The following is a 23,014-nucleotide window of genomic DNA, read 5'->3' as shown; positions in this document are numbered from 1 at the left end:
AGGTTAACTTCTGGGCTTGTGCAGATAGGCCAGGTAAATTCTCCAGAGGCAACAAAAAAACTGCCCATATGCTTCTCAGCCTTGTGTGAGGTTTATCATCTGGCAAAAAAAAATCTTCCAAGAATTTATCCTCTGGCATTTTTCCTTTTCTGAGAAAAATTTCAAGTAAACTATGAAGCAGTAGAATGGGGACAAATGGAATTCCTCCAAAAACAAAATCACTTGTGTGATGACAAGAGCTAAAGAATATGGGCAGGCAAGGATTTAATGGAGACAGTTGAATGCAACTTGTATTTTCTTAGAGTGTTAGATACAAGGGAAATATCTAATGAGAGTTAAGTCATTCTAATCTTTGTGGTAGGCTGAATAATGCCTCCACAAGACGTCCATGTTCTAATCCCCAGAACCTGTGACTGTTACCCACTCATGGCAACGGGACTCTATAGCTATGATTATGTGAAGGACTTTAAGGAAGGAAATCAGAAAAACAGAAAGGGATGTGATGATTGAGGCAGAAATTGGAATGATATATTTTGAAGACGGAAGAAGGGGCCAAAGGCAAGGTTGCAGGTGGTCACTAGAAGCGGAAAAAGACGAGGAAACAAATCCTCCTCTTAGAGCCTCCAAAAGGAACTAATGCTGCTGAAACCTTAACTTTTCAGCTCATTGAAATGGATTTTGGACTTCGGACCTCCAGACCTCGAAGAGGAGAAGTTTGTGTTGTTTTAAGCCACTAAGTTTGTGGAAATTTGCGATAGAAGCGACAGAAAAGTAATGCAAGCCCTCTCTTCTCAATTTAATTGATACTAAGAGCATTTTTTCCAAGTTAGAAATTCTGAACATATGCATAATGACCTTGGGTTAAGATTATTGGACTGATTTTTTAAGGGTTGGGGGAAATCTTTTTGAAAGCACAGTAATCCCTTTCATTGTATATGATTAGAAAAATAATTTGATGATTATACTATCTTTACTCTACCAGTTCAATAGATTTAATAATTTTGAAACCACTTGTGAACTCGTCATTCTTTACTGTTTGAATTAAATTTTTAAAATCATTGATATAAATACATCATTTCAGTGCTTTCTGGATGGTGGCAGGAATACAGAGATATTGAACAAACAGTAATGCCATTGTGATTTTCTTTTGCTTTTAATGTTGTGCTATATTATTCTAATCATACCAATATCCTTTAAAATGAGATAAAACACACTGAATATTGAGTAATATAGTCTTTGACATCCTTTTAAAAAATATATTTGAAATCTTTTCAATCTTTCTGAAACACTCGTCTCCTTATGAAGAACCCTGTGATGTTAATTACAAAAGTCCTGGAACTTTTTCCCATTTTTTTAAACATTAAGAATTTGCTGAAGATTTTTTTACACTTGAACATATTGTTTAAAATATAATCTTTCTTTCCATGTGACAGCCTCACACAAACAAAGTATTTAAAGAAGATGAAGGTCTGTCATTGCTCTATTTAATTAACAGAGACTTTTAGGATTATGGGATGTTAAAAAAAGAACTCAAAAGAAAACTTTAGTGTGATAATGATAATCATCTCATTTCACATCAGAATTTCAACTGGTAAAAATTCTATTTACAGGTGTCATCTGCTAGAACTAGTCAATCTTATTTTATATTGTGAGTTTTTCTTTCCCCAGTTACTTACGCAAATCAGATGGTGGAGTACAAAAGCATGGCTAGAGGTTTACATTTGCTTCTAATTTAGCACATGATGTAACAATTTCCTTTTTCTATTATCTACGACTTGGGAAGTTCTCAGTTCCTTTCTTTTGCATCTAAGTTGTTGACTCACCTTGCCTTTTAGTGCATAAAGGCAATGCATATCTTTTGGATAGTATATATTTTATAAGATTAACTCATGATGTTTCTAACCAAATTGAGATCTACTTAAACGTACATTTTACAATTTCTTTTGGATTATCCACTGACATTTACAATCTTGCAAATATAATTTACCTAAAACATAAATAACTTTATAGTGATTAGGAGACAATGTGAAGCACCCTTTTTTTTTTCTTACTTCCACAGTTTCCTTCTACAATAAAACAATGGTGACTTTGTCAAAGTTTAGCAATTCTAACATACTACATATCCTAAGTAGTATTCAAATTATTCAGTAAAATGTTTGCCATTTTGAATACTTCCTATGGGGAACATAGCGCAGTTATTGTCAATTAAGATTGTTTTCTAATTTTGACTAAGGGAGAGAAGGGTTTAATAACTTTCTGCAGTGTACAAAGTACCTCATCATTAAAATTGATAGCATAAGTGTATTGTAACAATTTCTATACATCTTTATATATGCCTTTGAGACACATGCTATGACTGTAAAGTCAGAGCTAAATACACAGATATACTTCCCAATATTTTTTACACATCATTTCAGAGGTTTCATTAGATACAAATTTTATTATCAGTTGCCTCTTTGACAAATTCTAGTTGTAAGAAATTAACTGAGAAAGTACTCTATTATGGCTAATTATAAAATTATGTACTATGGTTCAATGTCTTTTTGGTAACTAATTGGCAGTTTACAGAGCTAATAGTGCTGTGCTCTCCAAATGAGGCCAGTCATTAAAAATATGAAATACATAAATACTATAACCTCCAATATGACTATATTCACAGAAATGTTGTCAGAGCTGGAAGGAGCCTGAGATATCTCCAGTCCATCTCTAGTCTACGGTTGAGAAGCCGGTCAGTTCCATTTCAGCAAGTTAGTTGGCAGCTGGCTCTATGGGCCAGGTCATTCATCACTGTTCCCTAAGATTAAGAGGGTACGCATGTAGTACAATACACTCACCCTCTCTTGCACACACACCCCACATTACCTTAATATAGGTCGTGTAAAGTAATCTGAACAAGCACATTTTAATAAATTTGCATGTTCAACGGTGTACTTTTTTAATCAGCATTTTCTTTTGGCAGAAGAGCACAAAAATACTTTTTTTCATAAAACAGCAAAGGGCTTGCTGCATTATGAGTTCTCAAAATTTTTTTCCTTTGGTCAATTTGACTGAATTATATCCTAGCAAGTGTAGGAATATACCAAAATTAAAAGTGCTCTCAGAAATATGCCATAGGGGGCGCCTGGGTGGCACAGCGGTTAAGCGTCTGCCTTCGGCTCAGGGTGTGATCCCGGCGTTACGGGATCGAGCCCCACATCAGGCTCTTCTGCTATGAGCCTGCTTCTTCCTCTCCCACTTCCCCTGCTTGTGTTCCCTCTCTCGCTGGCTGTCTCTATCTCTGTTGAATAAATAAAATCTTAAAAAAAAAAAAAAAGAAATATGCCATAGAAGTTCGCTGAGCAAAGTATTGCTCTAACCCCTAGACTAGAATAATGGCGGTACTCAACTTCATTATCTGCAAACATACGCTAGCCTCACCCATCCCCTTTCTTTCTTTAAACAGATGACAGATGTACCAGATACTCTAATTCTAGATTATATGTTTCCTTTCATATTAAAATAAAGAATGTATATATTTCTCTCCTGAATGACATACCCACCCAAATTTTTTTAGTAATACAAGCCTGATAGACTTCCGAAAGTAATGTGATGCTGCCCGAAACCTGATAAAAGTGAAGCCCAGGTTTTGCCACGGAGGGGGAAGGAAGCCACAGGGCTTTACAACACTGGTGCGTGTGATCTAATTATATTTCGTGCTCTTAAAATTCAAAAATGATGTCTGGAAACTGATCAACCAAAAAATGTTTTAAATACCTTTTGGCCATAATATAGACAGTGTTTTGATTTTAAAACGAAACTAATAAATTGCCTCTGAGCAGTAAACAATGGCCAGTGATATTTAGGTAGTAAAGTTATTAACTTCACAGGGACACCCAGATCTTCTATGCAGGAAGGATTTATTAGAAAAACAAATACTGAATAATTTATGATTTAAAATGGTTCGAATAAAGTTCAGGGGGGATATAAGCAAATCATTTTGCAAACAATTTGAAATAGAGGAGGCTTAAGCCTTCTATATTTTTGTCAAAAGAAGACTTATCTATAGGTGACAGATGCTGCTCCCTACTTAATGGAGGGTCTCAAATTTTACTCCGCATCTCATTGGGAAGGAAATAGAAAATTTTAAAATAGAATTAACTTGGGGAAAGGCATCAGTGCTGCAACTCTTAGCACCAAATGTTTTTTCTTGGAGCACCAAATGCTTTAAGGAAAACATTCCAAGTATCAAAGTTTTCAGATAGATAAATATTTATGGATCAAATCCATAAAGAACAGACATTGTTATGAAATATATATAGATGCCTTCAAAACTTTCTTTCCAGGCAGAGTAGACACATAAGTTAGGAATCATTTCCCACTTAATTGTTGTTGCAACCTTATGCAACACAAATGGATTATGGATAAAGAATTCCTCGTTTACACATGGAAAGTAGATCTTGACTGACATTATGTCCAGAAAATTAAATAGGAACTCTTTCTCTTTACAAAATATTAAAAATGTTATTAAACTTATAGAAATGGCTTTATTCTAATGTTTTATTTTCCTGTTTAGAAGGTATAGAGGTTTTTTATTTAGATCTTTGGTGAGTAAACAGCACTCTTTCAAAGCAAATTCTTCTATGTGCTAAATGACAAAATGAGAGAAAATAGCATCGATCTGGTTCATATCTTTAAGTGCAATGAAATTCCATCTGTCTTTGAACTTTATGAATGGTACTTTTTTAGTCTACATAGAGACCATTGTCTCTCCCTCTTCAATGAGAGCTCTTCATAGTGGCATTAGAACTGGAAACCCATTTACGTTACAATCTACGGAAAGCTCTTTTGTCCTTTAAGGACAGAGGTCTACTCTCACTGCTTATGTGGCAAAATCTAAATGCCACACAACAGTAGACAAATTCCAAGTGACTTCCAAAGAAACAGCCTTAGCTTCTGTAGAATCTTTGGTGCTCTTAAATACCATTTATGGGTGTGCATGGATCATTAATGAAGCGCCAGTTTAAGAAAACAGCAATACGTGCTGTCCCAGATGCAAATGTAGAGCAAAGGTCTACAAGAACTCATTGGGCATATAACAGGCTTCCAAGTCACACTTGCACACATGGATAATTAATGCCAATAGTATCATTTGTGACCATAAGCAACATCTTGGAACTGAATATGATTCTGTCCTGAAACTAACCAGGACAATTATATATTTAGCCAAACAAAGCTTGAGTTTATGTGGGCTTAAATAAAATGGTAGCAGAGGCACAGGTAAAATTTTATTTATGAATATGTAGACACATGACTTTGGATCCAGCCAGCCAGTGACATAAATAAACTTGAGCAAATGATTCAAGCTAGAGGATATGCATGTATATATATACTTGTGTGTGTGAGTAAGGCTTCTTGGAGCCGTGCCACAAATCTGGACACCAACCAACAGAATCACTCCCGTCCTCTGAAATTTCCATTAAGAGCACAATGGGGGTAATTATACCGGGATACTCCAAATCGCTCTTTCTGTCTTGTGCACGCACATGCCCGCCAAACATGAAATGTTCGCCTTCTCCCTTCCAATGTGATGCTTGTTGAACTTATTTTTAGTGTCATTTGATAAGCCTTTGTGCTCGCAGAGAGACATCCCACTGACCCAGCCACTGGTCATTGTCTATACCAGTTCACATCAAAGCAGGCGCGCTTTGTCAGGTTTCCAGTCGAATATCCATTTCGCATCTGAAGTACAGTATCGAAAGTGACTAGATCATTTGAGCTTTTTTCTTCAGCTGCTGCCTTCTTCCTCCCCCACAGTGTTTCCGCTCACGCTAACATAATTTGGCATCGTCGACGTGACACAATGGTGGTTTTTCTAAAAAATTATAATACATACATTTCGATGTTTTGTGGTGGCCGACCCTCCTGAAAATTTAATCTATAAATTGATGAGAGGAGGTCTTTTTTTTCTCTACGGAATCATAACCAAGGTAGCGTGCCCCTCAAAATCCAAGTAATGCGCATACAGTAATAGGTCATTCAATGTCAAAAGGCATAAAAAAGATGAGCAAAATCTTCACAGGCTGCTGCTTGCTGTTGCCTTTAATTATATTAATTAAACTTTGAAATTTTCATGCAAAGAGAGTTGCTGGCTTGTGACGCTGAAGAGCCCTTGGAGACTTGGAGGAAGGAAAAACCCTGAGCGGAAGCTTTGTGGTTACCGCTTCCTTTAAATTAAAAGCAAAACAAACTCCCGGTATGTTTACAGATATTAATGCTTTATGCACTACTAAACTCTAAACATAGAGAGTGGGGTAAATCTACCACTTCCAGGGACGAGTTCTCGAAGCACAAGTCCCTCATACTCCACTCAAGATCTCCAGTTAGAGGCTGTCTTCCTGTGGAATAACGCTCTATTAATTTTCTTCTTTTCCCGAGTGCATAATGAAAGAAAGGTGTCTTCAAAAACCAAAGGGCAAAATCTTGCTTGCTACCAATACCTGGAGGCATCCTGTCTACATTTTGTCATGCGTGTGCACTTTTCAGTGTTAGAATGACAAGATTTTCCAGTCAGAAGCTTCCCGTAAGGCACACTGTGATAGGGGACTTGGGAGGATTTTGTGATCTGACATAGCTATAAGGCAACGGACTCCTCTGTTTGCTTGGCCTGGTGGGAAATTTCATACTCTGCCTGCGGCGGACAATCTTGTGATGTAAAAACGCAAGTGCCAAGTTTCCATGTAAAACACTCCTCTCTCCATTACAAGTCCATCGCGGGCAATTGTACCGTGGTCCCTGTTTTGATATCCTGTTCATGCTGTTGTTTTTGCTTTTTCCTCCTCTCCACATTCCAACAAACTTTCTTGTATAAACCATAGCATGTAGAATAACATGAGTCTTTATTTTCAATGTCATGAATCATGAGTTACCACTGGGTTTCATCAGCTCTCATGTAGATGGCAGAACAAGTATTTAAAAATGTTTCGTGCAAGCAAAGCAGAAGGCAGAGAAAACATTTCCTGACTGAGAGGAAGAAAGCTGTTCTTCCAAAAACTTCTGAAATGCACTTTTTTTTTTCATTTGGTTGGAAATCAGCAGTGCGAAGATGTGTCTTCATACCTTCTTGGTCTTCCTGCTTTCCTTTTACTGAGATGGAACTCGGGAGAAGTTTATGCACCGGCCCTAGAAAAGAAAAAAAATCATTATTGAATTATTAAAGCAATTACAAAAAAGCATAAGAACACCTACTTTTCCTACCATAATATAATAACGATTACACAAGAACAGGTCAATGTTAAGATGAACCATGAAGTCATATTTTTCCCATTGGGTCAAAGCATGATGGTTCATTCAGATCTTTTCCACAGCAAGTTCATCTACACGATGGTATGGTAAAATGAGAGTGGAAAGAACTCTATGTAAAATAGAACTGTGTTATTGCTATTTAAAGTACAGCATTACTATCTTAGCAATAAAAATATCAAAGCCAAACCCTATGTTTCCTTCTATAATGGATTTAAATGAAAGTGCTCCTTTCTGCAATCTGGTGCTTTTAAAACCGATATAAAACTGGTGCTTCTAAAATGTATACATGAGGAATGCACTTGAGAAGTAGTAAGAGGCTGACGATCAGGATTCAGGGAGCAAGGGGAGAGATTCATCTCTTTCTGATTGCATTTTATAACTGGCTTTTCCAAAAGACTTAGAAAACCTGTCCTCTGTTGTTGACCATTTCTCTGTGCACAACTACACACCATCATTCTATGTCCTCTCCAAATGGTGACTATTTATTTGCATTCCACATTTTTTAAGAGACTTCGTCATTCCAACTCCTTAGCACTTCAGGAAAGGTTACGAAGACACACTGTTTCAAACATCATTGTAAATAATCTAAGAATTACTTGAAAACAAAGTTTTCAATTATTGATAAAGGATCCCCGCTTTCCCGCTCCTTGGTATGACCCTGCTGATACCCTGTACTACATAAATCACATCCAGACTTCTCAACAGGCCAAAAGCTAGCATACTGCTTTCTAAATTAGGGTAAGGATTGTCATTTTATGAGACTTTCCTATTTGTCCTAATATCTGCTAACTTCAGATTTTAGAACTTCTCTTTATTTCTCTCTAAATATGAACAATAAATTTGTTTTAAATATCCAGTACATGGGAATATTCAAAAGGAACAACAAATATTGTTGGAGAAGAAAGCCTGGAACGTCAAAACAGGATGTTGGTCCCTTTTCCTCTCAAAAATGGCTGCTCAATTGTAGTTTCCATTACAATCACCAAATTATATATTTTCTAAATACTTTGGAGGAAACATTATTACAATTGTTAATTGTATTACTTACTTTGTACCTGATGTCTACAAATAATATCTGTTCAAAAGGGAGTGTGAGAAAAGCAGAGACAAGACCACCTGAGACTGAAGTCAAAATCCTTGGTAATGCAATGGTCATAGGTCATACACTCAGACCATATTTTTGTATTGTCTACAACCTTCAAACAAGATCTTTAGAAAGAATATTAAGTGAAAAGATGTTCTCCAGATTAGCTAAGTATGACACCAAAAGCCATGGAAACATTAAAAATGTTATTTTCATTACATATCCCTTCTCTACACATTTTTTTCAAGGAGGACAGGTAGGAGAAATGACATAATAAATATTTGAGGAAAGCAATAAAACAGTGCTTCTAAGCCACAATAGTATAACTATATATGCAATAAAAATAGATCTGAACTATGCTTATGAAAACAGTGATGGACATTAAAATTATGATCTTCTGGAATCTTTCAAGAATCCAACAAATACATGAAGAATTACATTATGGCAGCAAAGATAGGAATTAATGACATCTTTTTCTTGTGTATTTATGGACCAAAAAAGTGAAAGTTTTCTCTCTTCTGCATAATTTTGAAAGGAAGTTATCATGAATCTCTACTTTTGCTTGAGTGTCATCACTAATTAACTAGCTGTAGATACAGGGCTCCTTCTCTGACCAGTTTTCTTCTACACACCAGATTCATCTTAGTGACTCAGATTCACTTACTTTAATTAACTGGATAGTTTTAAAAAAATGAGATTCATAGTTCACCTGAATTCTTAAAATCACTTCGATGCCTAAATTATGGCAGACCTAATTATTTTTCATTTCATTTGATGAGGTTTAATTATAGACATACAAACTCAAATGAAGAAAACCCTATTGATTTTGACCCTGAGGTCCTGACTTCCACTCTTCCAAACTTTGGGATTAAGTCCTGATCAGCTAGCTAGAAAAAAGCTTGTCACTTCCGGTAAGTTTATGTGCTTCCTTTATATTATATAATGGCAACCATGACCCAGCCTTTCTTTTTGTGAGCTGCCTTTCAAAAAGCTCAGGCACATGACGTTCTAGAAGTTATTACCACCCTTAGTGTTCACTTTCTGGTATAGCTGTATCTTGACTTTGGCCCATAATTATTTCTTTATATTTATTCTGAAGTTTTATGGTAGGTTTTTTCTTAAGACTTCTTTAGGAGTAGATCAGTTATAGTCAATGTAAACTAATAGATATTTCTTTCTTAAATTTAAACTTTCTTAATCATGAAGATTCCACATTGAGCTTAACCTTCAAAACCCTCCAACAAATGAATTACCTCAGCTTCTACCTTACACAAAAAGATGTCATGTCTACTTCCCTTCTTTGTTGCCTTTTCTTATTCTGGTGCAACTTAATGAAGTACTCGGCAGATAGCAGATATCAAATGATGATTAATTTGAACTTAATCTGAGTTAACTTAGATAATTAACATAGAACTTAAAGTTTATACATGGAAGCATATTAAAACTATAATACTACTCATAAAATCCCAAAAGTTCTTCTATAAGAATAAATACCCTAGTCTAATGACTGAAAGCTTTACTTTGTTTTCTTTGGCTTCTAAAAAAAATAAGCACAATATGATTCATTCTTTATAAACTTGAAATGTATTAACGCATCAATTCGTCTCTTAGAGTAGAGCTCTGTGCAGAATTTTACTCCACTACCCACTTTCCCTCAGCCTAAGAAGGAACAAAATGTATCAAGGATAAATTACAAATAAAACTTTGGTCATAACAAAGTCTAAATTCACAATTAGAATCTGTCAGCTTTAACTTCACTTAAGTGATTTTCAGGCATTTAACAAGTATCTATTAGAGTAAGAAGTTCATTGCCATTTCTCCAGAAATCCTTGTTGGCAATTCCTTCTCTTGGGTCTCATCATACATAGAAATGGGAAATTGATGCCCAAAATAAAATTGTCTGGTACTGTTACTGCTCTGAAGTTAACTAAACAAGAGATGAAAACAAGGTAACAATAGAAACTGACATATTTGCTGTTGGTTAAGTACATAGACCCCAACTCTGTTACAATCTTTGAAAACTGATTTCACCTTTCCTTTTCATTATAGCCAGTAATAGTAGTGTTAGCCAGAGCAAGTGCCATGTTTCCCATCTCTTGAGCATTAAAATTCTGCTGGCATTAACGCTTGTGAACTCCTTTACTAGCTATCTGCACAGGATATATTTCACTGCTATAACTGTTATAGTATTATGCTCACCTCATAAATATCCATTGACAGGCTGAAGCATACAACTGCACTTTAGTTAGACTTTTCAAACACAGATCGCTGATTTATTTATATCTCACTTCTAAAAAGAATTTACTAAACCTTCATGCTCTGTGAAACTGTAAACAGTGATTCAAATTTAAAATTGTATACAAAACACAGATACATATAGAAAGACACAAAACAATTCAAGAGGTCCAGGAAATCATGATTATCAGGAAAGAATGCCGACTTGAGGACACAATAGGCTCTCTGGGCGGAGATTTTCTGCAGCAACTGTAGGTACAAGAATGAAGAGAGGGCACATACCATCATCTTTCTCTCTTTCTCATATATATGTGACAGAGATCTATCTATATATGAGATACAATATAGAGAGAGCAATTTATATATAAACACATATAATTATATATATATATATATAAGATAAGATAACATGTATATTCTCTGCTCAAAATAAAAGTGCAAGATTTTGAGCTGAAATATAAATCCACGTTCTCTTTTGTAATGGAAGCTCAACCTATAAATGCCCCATTTTATGGCAGAGACCACATCCCATAAGGATATTCAGTAAATGTCATGAAGTGCTGAGTTTGCTTGACAAATTTACTTTCAAATGGGTTTTTTCCCCTTTTCATTCTATTATGGCACCTGCAAAATTTTAATGACTCTACACATACTGTTAACATTTACTTTGTAAATATTCAGCTTGGTCTCCTAGTTTTTCTTGAGATTCAGGCACATAGTTGGAAGTTAATAAAACATCTAATCCATACCTCATAATAAGACATGAAATTGACCCTTCAAAGTTATTGCTTGTAAGACGTGTGTGTGTGTGTGTGTGCACACAATTTTGACAGTTTTCCAAGAACACTGTTGACAATACCTTCTTAGGCCTCATGATACATTGTAATGGGAAGTAGATGCCCAAAAGGATTATATATGTAAAATCAGAATTCCATATATTCTTTTTAGTTGGGCAATTCATAAGTAATGTAGGAATAATTTTCCACTTTCTAACCTCAATTAGAGTACTAATTGTATCTTAGGTTTTAAACCAACAATAAAAAAATTAAAATATAACTTAAAGCTAGAGAAAGACAGTATATAAGTTCTGTAATGCACAGTGTAGCATTATGGGTATGTAATAAAAGACTGAAAATAATCCAAATATCCATCAGTAATGGACAAGGTGAATTAACTATAAGATACAGATAGATAATGGAATATTATAAATCATATACAGCTGTTAAAAAGAATGAGGGAGATCTCTCTCTATATATACTATTGTGGAATAATGGACAGGGTTTATTAACGGAAAAAATCAAGCTGCATATAGTATATACATTATGCAATATTTTATGATACAAAGAAGAAAAATACACTAGAATTGATACATACTTATATTTTCAAATGGAAATAAAAAGCCAATATTTCCCTTGAAAATAGAAACAGTTACTGATAGGTGGAAGGGGGGCCCAGGGTGGAGTGGATAATAAGGTCAATGAGATCTTTTATGCTATCAAATGCAAACATAAATATTTTACATTTTCAAAAAAATATTTAATAGAAAAGAAATCCCTACAAACTAAAATAGCCTTCACTAAGAGCAAGTCAGAATGCTGCCAAAACTGAGGACATGGCAGGAAAGCTGAGAGGGATCCTTCCATAATACATGAGGTTTTCCCTGAGAACATGGAAGTAGTCAATTGAAAGCTGGGAGAAAGTCAGGACAAAAGAGAAATATTTCCCTCTCCAAAGGGACCTTCCCTTTGGAAGGAAACAGTGCATTGAAGGTTTGGGGAATGAGGAGAATGAGAAAAATAACCCTGAGGGACCCAGGGCCTTTTAAAATGATAAGGCAGCAGCCTGCAACTCGGGAGCAGGAGAACTGAGAAAAATCCCTCCAAGGTTCATGAGGCCTTCTGAGAGTGCAAGGCATTGGACAGTCAAAGGCTGTAGGCAGGAATCAATATGGAAGCTGGTCTCTCAAGCTACAGAAAGTGGCAGCGGGTGTGAGTGAGGGGATGGGATACTAGCAGCTGGAGAGCAAAGGAAACTCGCCTGCAATCAAAAAAGCTCACAGGTGGCTGTAAAGCAGAGAGAGAGAGAGAGAGAGAGAGCTCTGATGGAAAGAAATCCCTGACCTTGCTCTCAAAATTTTTTAAGTCAATAGTGAACTAAAAATAACTAAGAAGGCATCAAACTGAGAACCAGCTCAGCTACAGATTAGCAACATGACAGAGGAAGTGATATGGATTACAAAAAATTACTATGTTAACCCAAAAGAGAGCAGAGAAGGAGAAACAGAATAAAGAATGGACAGAACAAATAGAAATGAAATACAGAGATATAAGAACTGGAAACAAACTGAACCAAATGAATTGGATACATAACTACACCCAGAAAAAAATTATTTCAAGTGACTAAAACAGTATTTTGCCTGTGTATCAATAATAGGATATAATCCAAGGATAAATAGAGCAGCAAAGAAATATTTTATTTCACTCATCAATCTTAACTTCACTAATACCATTTTATTATTCGTATGTAGCTATGTATATAATAGGTTAGAGCAAATAAGTACTTTAGTATTGTTAAAGCCAAGTTAAGAAAAAGGTGATACAAGCATACATTTTAAAATATTCAGTAAAATCTCTTAATGCTAAATTAGAATTGAAAATATACCATAAACTCATGATTTTCTCAAAACGACTGAATTTTCTAGCTTTATGTACTAAAATGCTTAGACACAATGACAGCCCAATAACAATTAGCACCCCTAATATCCAAAATGTGTTCTCTAAATACCATTATCTACTAAAAACATCTAGGGCCCTTCGAGATTATTCCCATTTTAAAACAGAAAATGTAAAGGATGAGTCTGGGACATTTTATGCCAAAATAAAATAAATTTATGAAACACTAATGTGGGCCATGTCAAAAATATATACTAGTCAATATGATGGATCAGGCTTTTACCACCTGCTTTCTCTGATTTATCTTGGCATACCTAATAGTAGACCAATTGATGTGATGCATTATAAAGTGCACAGCACCACTTGTGAATAATCCATACCAAAAGATAAAGGCAAATCTGAATCAGAGTAAGGCAGTATAAAGTATCAGTATATATGAGTCCGTTGGAAACCAGGACTGGAGGATTCTAATTGTATAAAAAGTGTTCAAGGTAGCTCTTGAGCAGAGATTCAAAGGAAGTCAATGAAACTGTGACTACCTGGGGGAAGAATAATCCTGTTAGAGAAACCAAGTGCGAAGACCCTGGGATGAAAGCATCCTTGGCATATCTATAGAAAAGAGTGTGCAGGAACAGATTGAGCAATGGAGAAAGTGTAAGATGAGGTCAGAGAGGAAGCAGAGACCCTATCATGCAATGCCTTGTAGGGATAACTGATACAATTCCTCCTTTTAAAAAGCAAAGTTACTGGGGCACCTGGGTGGCTCAGTCGGTTAAGCGTCAGCCTTCGGCTCAGATCTTGATCCCAGTGTCGCGGGATCAAGCCCCACATCGGGCTCCCAGCTCAGCAGGAAGTCTGCTTCTCTCTCTACTCCTCCCCCCTGCTCAGGATCTCTCTCTCTCTCTGTTTTCTCTAATAAATAAATAAAATCTTAAAAAAATAAAAAATAAAAAGCAAAGTTACTAATTACACAAAGTTAACATGTGGATCCCTCTCATCTCTTTTACAGTAGATTGAGTTAAACTATTAAATGAGTTATTTTTCAAACTTAAGATTCACATGTATTAAAATATTCTCCCTCCCTTCTTCCTTCTCTCTTACACACACACAGACACACTCATTCAAAATAAAGAACTCAAATTCCCACCTCATATCAAATAATGGCTAATTGAAAACAATCCATATTTGAATTATGCATTTAGGAAAATGTTGAAAAATCCAAATGAAAGCCATATTACATCACTACTGTTTAATTAGGTGAGAAATAGAATAAATTAATTTATTCAGTGTGGAAGAATGCTGCATGAAAATACTAATTTTCATTGGAGTATTTCTAGACTTAAAATTTTATGTTAATATCACAGAGCAAAACTTTTACAAGCAATTCATGTAATTTTTCCTAGGAAATTAGGCATTGAGAAATTTAATTTGTCTTATCACACTGCTTTTAGCACATTTAAGAGAAATCCTAAACACTTACGTACACATCATTAGCACTGAAAAATATTCACTGAGAGATTTTCCTGATGTATATGACCCTAGGGATGCAGTGATGTATCTTGAGTTAAGTTTCTATGAATTAAATCCTCACTTTTGTGACCCTGAAACAGTATATATTGTCCCACTTGAAAATTAATAACTAAAAATATGTTGATGATTTCAGCCTGCACTTGATTCACACAGATTTTTGTTAGCTCTCTACTTAAAAGAATTCACAGTTCTTCGGGTCATTTGACAGACAGCTAAATTCCCAGCTAATTGGAAATTAAGGATTTTTCAAAGAAGACCAATTATTAAACACTTCAAGTTTCTAAATTGATGGTGTATGGATAATATCAATTAAAGATACTTTACAGAAATGTACAGTTTTCAAATCTTCATTGTTAAGGACAATTACAGATTACTTTCTAGAAGATTATAAATAAAAAATTTTTATGAAAAAATCCACCTATCAGTTTAGCTGGAAAATTAGTTACTGGAATACTGCTTTCTTTCCGCATGGCAAGTATTTAGTGAACTCATTCCAGGCACTCAGTCCTAATAGAAGACATACGTATGTACTCAATTTTTGAGCAACAAATTTATGCTTTACTTATTTTTTATCACATGTTGGAAAAACAATTTTAAACAATTGCTGAAGTCATTTTTATATCTAATGAGAAGACATCCAAATCCCCAAAGTCAGGGTTTAATTTTGCTTATTTATTAGAGACTAATATTTAGATGGATGATATGAAATGATATATGCTTTTCTATAACACATAAGTAATGTGGATTAAAATTCTTCACATTATACCTCTACATTCTAGACTGCTAGCACAGCAGCCAAATGACTACATTTATTACTAAATTTATACCATGGAGAACAAAACTTCAAGGGGCACCTTAAATTGTATATACTAAAATTAGGCTGATAACAGCATGAAGTCTATCCCTGCTTTTATGTGCAGACAGTTTTCAAATACAGCCATAGGGATTTATATTGTAAAGACAGATACCACTGTGACCCAGATGTTGTTTCACTGATGAGTGAGAATACAATGGCATTTAATGGGAATCCTTTGCTCACACTTTGAAAAGAAACTAAACATGCATTAATTTTGCCCCTTAATCAATACAGGCATTCCTAGTCTAAACAATTATGGACTAACAAGACTGACTCAAAATAATTGTGGAAATACTAAGCCATCTCTAGAGATATAATTAATCTAACATAATTTCCCCAAACAGAAAGCATAAACTTTCAAAGTTTAAACATTTATACACAGAAAAGCATATAGATTCAAATAAGTAAATAAACATGATTTGAAGTGATAGTGTTTCCAACTACTAATAACTTACTCGTGTGTATTTAGGTATTTCTACATCCAAAGGACAGTTTGCTTCTTGGGCTACAGAACTCAAAAAAAGCTAAAGATATGTACACACTGAAGAGTCAAATAACAAAAAGTGATTGATTTTGATTATTTAATCTCAATTTGACTCTCTATATGTAATTACTCAACATAAATCCCAGAACTAGAAACTGGAGTTTAGGTCTATCTACAAGTATTGGATCTAGTGTTTGTGCAAAATAGATGATAGATGATAGAATGATAGATAGATAGATAGATAGGAAGATATACAGATATACTGATGTGAATATAGAGTCAATATTCAGTTAGCTTAGAAAAACAAATTCTGCTATTCTAAGCCAAAATGATTTTTTAAACCAAAAATAATATCATTAGCCCAATATCTTACCCTACTGCAAAAAACATAGACTCTGAATGATAGCAGAGTTTGTTCAGCATTATAACAGCTCTCCTAATTTATTTTTAACAAACAAATCTTTGTTTAAGCTTCATCTTCTTTCCTAGACCCCGAACTGATGTTTTTTTCCCACCATTTTGCAAACACCTAACACAGTGTTCACCATACAGTTTAAGTGCTTAACAGTATCTCCACAGTTAATAGCTACTGGGTTTGAAATATTAAATTTGATCTACACAGCTAATATCTCTCTGAAATATATAACTGACATCGATATCCATATGAATATTGAGATCGTTCAATCTAACAACAGAATGATTAGCAAGCTATAAAATAAAATACAATGGTTCACTTGTCTAAACATAGAAACACAAAACTATAAAACTGTATTCAGTTTTTGCTAACTGACTTGTAATTCAGCAATAGTGGCCATCATTCCATGGACAAAAGTCTTCCTGGCTTATTTCAAGACATGAATATTCAAGCCATCCTAGATCTCCCAGTTCCTATATGCCAACCCAATGGTCAGGCATTACAGGGAGATGGCTGAACTGCAGGGTAGAATTGTTCTAAGCTGGGAAACAAGTAGGCATCAGAGAGGAACTGAACTTGATGTCAATTTTAAATGGAGAGCAGATGGTAGAACGTGAGGTCTGTTTCATGCTTGAAACCACCAACAGAGGAGATAGAGATAAAAGCAGATATTGTAAGTCCATTACGATTCTTATATCTAAATCATCACATGTTTTGACAAGCAGGAAGTTGTCATATGAGCAACCTGACCACATGTAAACATATCATGAAGTAGTGAAACATGAAATCAGTGCCCAATTAACTGATTTCCTGGGCATTTATTTTCCTTTATCCCTCAGTTATCCCCTGTCAAAGATACCAATATTTGAAGAAACATGATGTTTCTTCACACAAGTGGCATACTACTTGCTATCTCGACACGTGTTAATAAAATTCCAGAGACTAAGTTATGCATTGGCGAGGGATTATTCCACAGTTATTAGTTATTAATATCATTGAATTTGAAAGCACTATAGCACAATCCATGCTGATTTTCCAAAACATGTATTTTTAAAACATTCTCAACATTGGTGGCATTTGCTGACAAATGTGAAAGCTTACGATTTAATTAATACTGAGCTCTTTATCAACAAGTAAAGATTTGGGCTTAAAAAGACCGAAAACATTCTTTGAAAGAACAAATACATCTTGATAAATCAATATCCATTAATACACCTTATTTAAAATTAATGACAGTGTCTTTAATCTGCAATGCATTGTTGGAGTTGTTCTTCCTTTGGTGAGAAGGTTTAGAAAGTTATTAATTCTGTGGCAGGACTGGAGCACAGAACATTCGTCAGAGTCAGGAAACATGAAAGGAAAAGGCAAGAAACTGTCTCTTGCCATTGTAAAACCTCTAGTGTTCATGAAACTTGCTTTCTTTAAATTCAGCCCGTGGTACACTTTTTAAATAGGAAAATGAAAATTCACTTCCAAGACCTTGCCATTTTAAAATATCTCTTTGAAACAAAAGAGAGGTAGTCATGCATCAATACAATGCCATAATAAAAGCTGTGCCAAGCTGTCATACTTTAACCTGGCATCCCATCATCACACACAGAAAGGCTATGTGAGATGACAATGTAATGTGTTGCTTGAATGGCATCCCTGAGAAAAATCCAACTGCAGCAGCACATTTTTAGAATTAAATGTGAACGATTGGTCATTCTAAATATATATCATTGTATTTTTTCGACAAAGGCAACACCTATCTTTGGAACTTAGAGAAGACTGAATAAAATATTCTTGTATTGGCAAACCCCAAACATGGACCATTGTATGAGCATTTTTATTCTCTTCTGACAACATCAATGCACCTTGCAAAAAGAAAGCCAGATGTTCATTCTATTTAGTGCTATTAAAAGTCTGTTTTACAGACTTAAATTATATTCACTGGGTTTTTTCTTTTTTCCAAATGATGATGGCATTGAAGCTTTTGATAATGAAGAAAACATATTTTTATGTAGATTTTTTGGTACTTCTAGCTTTAAATGTACAGTTTAACATACGTTTAAAACAGAGCATATGGAAATGATAAAAAGCAAATCTGAATTCCAGGCTCAAATATTGGTTCAAAAGCTACCTTACAGTAATTTCAAATCATGCAGGTTACTGAGACTCAGAAGTAACAGAAACATAATCTCTTTGTTGTAATCACACTAACCTTCAGGACTTAAAATTTCCACAGTTAAGAGGTCATTGTTCAGGTCCTCCAAAATTTATTCATAGATTTTAAAAGGATTATATTATGAGAATCTTTCTCTCTGTGTGACTTGGGGTCATTTTGTAATGAGCAATATTAAAAATAACACCTGTGCAAATCAGCCAGTGACTAAACTAATTAACAGCAACCAGTGAGTACTATTAGTGTAATAATTTCCATCCATCCACTTAACTGCATTATCAGAGGTGGTGTCTATAAACAAGTAAGAACTGAGCAACCAAAGTCTGACAAAAAAAAAAAAAATTAACATCTTTCAGCTGTTCTCAAGACAGCTTTAAAAAATTTTAAAGCATTTTTCCTTTGTTGCTGTTTGCTTTTACGGGAAAAAGACAAATTATACCTGACAAAATGACCTTAGAAATGATCTTCCACCAATCAGTGTATTCTTCAACAATCACTTCAATGTCCCAGGTCTTTATGTTGGGAGAACTGTACCCTAAAAATTGATCCAAAATGTCGGCTTTGGAAGACTTTCAATATTGCTAAGGGTGTGCTGAATTAATAGTGATTAATATGCATTGAATGAATCAGCCAATATTTGTGAATGAGGATTCGAATCCAATTTCTGTAAGAATTAATAATATATTTAAGATTCGTATGTTCTTGGGCATGTTTTTGAGAAAATTCAGTTAACCAAAATATTTAACTTACCAAAACATAGCAACCCAATCACGTCTATGAAAACAGTTTACTGTACCACGTTGTTGATGAGATAGGAAATGTGTCTAACTCGATGTCAGAAGTAAGGTTCGAGTTCTAACCTTACTATTTTACAAACCACATGTCAGCTTCCTATCTTAAAGGTTATGTTAGCTTATGTGAGAAGTGAGATGGTTGCCATATTGAAGCAAATTAAGAGATTTGATTTTAAGCTTAGAAAGGAAAATGAGAATTTATAAAGATCTGTAAAGACTTGCATGTGAAAGTAACTTTTATTTTAAAAACAAATCAATTTCATCAAATGTGGAGACAGCTGAACATTAACATGTCTGTAGATATTTTTAAATGAACTAAGAAATCCAACCATGTTTCTTATATGAGAAAGCTGCTTTGAGGTTACCATAACGTATCATAGAAGTCTTTTATCTTTGTATTCCTATGCCAAGCAAAATGCCTGAGTTGGAAGTACATACTACCTGTTTACAAATGGAAAAATAAGTAGAAAAGTAGAAACTTTAAAAAAGCTTATCATTGGGGCGCCTGGGTGGCACAGCGGTTAAGTGTCTGCCTTCGGTTCAGGGCGTGATCCCAGCGTTATAGGATCGAGCCCCACATCAGGCTCCTCCGCTATGAGCCTGCTTCTTCCTCTCCCACTCCCCCTGCTTATGTTCCCTCTCTCACTGGCTGTCTCTATCTTTGTCGAATAAATAAATAAAATCTTTAAAAAAAAAAAGCTTATCATTATCCCACTTCCCATCCATTTGGATAGCTATTATCAAAAAAAAAAAAAGATAAATGAATACAAAATAACAAGTGTTGGAGAAGATGGGGAAAAATTGGAATCCTCACACATTGCTGGGGGATAGGAAAAATGGTGCACTGTGGAAGACAGAATGGTGACTCCTCAAAAAATTAAACACAGATTTATCAGATGATCCAGTAATCCCACTTCTGGGTGTACACCCCAAAGAACTGAAAGGAGGGACAAGCAGGTATCGTACAGTCCTTATTGTACACCCATGTTGATAGCAGCATTTTTCACAATAGCCAGGCGAAACCCAAAAGTCCATCAGCAGATAAATGGTTAAACAGAATATGGCATAAACATACAATGGAATATTATTCGGCTTAAAAAGAAATTCTGATACATGCTATGATATGGAGGAACTTTGAAAACATTATGCTAAGTAAAATAAGGACAAATGTCATATGATTCCACTCTGAGGGCGTACCTAAAATAGTCAAATTCAAAGAGACGGAAATTAAACAATGGTTACCAGGGGCTAGGGGAATGAGAGAAGGGGGAGTTATTGTTCAACTGGGATGATGAAAAAGTTCTAGCGAAGAACAGCAGTGATGGTTGCACAACCATATCAATGTAGCTAATGCTACTGAGTTGTGCACTTAGAAATGGCCAACATTGTTACGTCTATTATACATATTTTACCACAATAAACAATTATTTATAGGATTTTAAAATCAGCTGAAATATCATAATTGGTAGAATTCAGTGATAAGGTAAATTCAAGATATACAAAAATTGAAAATTTCCATATACCAATGATAATTAAGTTAGGAATATTATGGAAGATTTATGTTTAAATAAAAACATTTATTAATTTATTAAAAATATACAAATTTTACTATAAATTATTAATATGTGGTTACCTATATATATATATCATAATTATTTTTTAAGAGTTTTTATTTATTCATTGAGAGAGCGAGTGAGAGGGAGGGTTAGAGGGAGAGGGAGAAGCAGATTCCCCACTGAGCAGGGAGCCCGACGTGGGGCTCGATCCCAGGACCCCTTTGATCACGGCCTGAGCCAAAGGCAAACATTTAACTTACTGAGCCACCTAGGCATCCCCATTATTTTATTTATTTATCAAGCTAGTCAATTCATTTTAATGTTATAAAACTAATGATGGCATGTAAGAAAGAAATAATTATTGATTAATATATGATATATAGCCAAGAAAATATTTAACACTTCAAAAATGAACTCAAAATTCTATTTTAGATCTATTACTGTCCTAACCCAAATAGATTCTAACAGAATCCAACAAAATTTTAACTGTATGTAATCGTTGGGAAATAAGCCATTCAGAGTGGAACAAGTAATTATCCTTTTAATTGAGAGTAGGAAGCAAAGGAGCTGCTGGTTTCCCCAGCCTCCGTTCTGTTCCTGTCATTTGAGTTGGCCCTAGGAGGGGATCTTCTCCCCTGTTGCCTCAAACCTGGTGAACGTAGGTGACCACCACTGGGCTAGCAGACGTGGTCATCACAGATAAAAATGTAAAGCCCCTGGGTATTGCTAGTGAAAGAATAAAGTTCTTGTTAGCTGTTCTTAATGCTGTTGCTGCCACTAGTTTCTCCAACTCAGACCCCAGTGCCTAGGACAGGAGCAAATGCTATGGCATTTCTTCCTCCTAGTGCTAACATTGCAATATGGCTGTGATTCTGAAGACTTTTCCAAACCAATACATAGCTAAAAATACATAACACAGCAAAGCAGAGAAACCAGTTAAAATCTTTTTTTTTAAATAATTTGACCCATAACCAACTCTACTCCACATGTACATAATCAACAGTTTTCTGACAATAGCAGCAATAATTACGACTAACCATTACACAATTTAGTCCTTCAGTGCCTTTCTGAGGGCTTTATAAGTACTGGTATTGTTTGATCATCACAATGGTCCTACATGGCAGGTATTAATATTCTGAATTTATCCATGAGGAAATTGATGCTTGGAGAAGGCAATCATTGACTCAAAATTCCATCCCAAGTAAACGGCAGCTCCTGGATTTGAGCCCATGAGAGTCAACTTCCAACATTCATAATCATAACCACTACAGCACTAATAAAATTCTGTATCTTGAATATTTGTATGGATCTTTTAAACTACATTAAACTACAGAAAGATGCCTGGGTGTGGCTCAGTCACTTAAGCATCTGACTCTCGGTTTCAGCTCAGGTCATGACTGAGCCCTACATCGGGCTCTGCACTTGACGTGGAGTCTGTTTATCCCTCTCCTGCTGCTCTCCCAACTCATGCTCTCTCTCTCTCCCATTCTCTCTCAAATAAATAAAATAAAATCTGTTAAAAAAAAAACTACATTAGAGATAAAAAAATATTACTGAATGAAAATACAGGAAAAAAAATGCCCACATTTATGAAACCTAAATCCAGTGGAAATACAGAAACTAAATACATTATAAATTAAGTCCGAAGAATATTATGAAAAGGAGTATAAAATATATTAGGGGAACTTCTATGAGAGAGACTTTTCCTGTTTGAAACCATAGAAAGTGTCTCGTATCTCTAGAACTGAAAGCACAATACAAGCTAGTATGTAAGGATAGGGGTAGATTAACTACATTAAGTCCTAAAACTATATGTTTTCCATTTTGGATGGAACTCTCATTGAGAACGTATTCACACTTCCACCTTCTTAAACGGAGTTGTTGACACATGTTCTCATATCAAGATAAAATTTTGTAATGATGGGGGTGCCTGGGTGGCACAG

The 23,014-nt window shown here is 35.0% G+C and overlaps 1 protein-coding gene across 1 annotated transcript in view; it reads right to left on the bottom strand.

The window, feature by feature from the left end:
- Positions 1 to 3,879: 3,879 nt before the first annotated feature.
- Positions 3,880 to 23,014, bottom strand: part of ANTXR2 (ANTXR cell adhesion molecule 2) — a 143,981-nt gene continuing 124,846 nt past the window's right edge. Inside the window, exon 17 of the mRNA XM_011219018.3 lies at positions 3,880 to 7,158. Within this exon, the coding sequence (XP_011217320.2) occupies positions 7,120 to 7,158 (39 nt within the window). The 3' untranslated portion in view covers positions 3,880 to 7,119. The remainder of the gene's footprint in view (positions 7,159 to 23,014) is intronic.

The sequence above is a fragment of the Ailuropoda melanoleuca genome, chromosome 11 (assembly GCF_002007445.2).
Source record: "Ailuropoda melanoleuca isolate Jingjing chromosome 11, ASM200744v2, whole genome shotgun sequence".
Lineage (NCBI taxonomy): Eukaryota > Metazoa > Chordata > Mammalia > Carnivora > Ursidae > Ailuropoda > Ailuropoda melanoleuca.
This window is presented reverse-complemented; position numbering and strand designations above follow the sequence as displayed.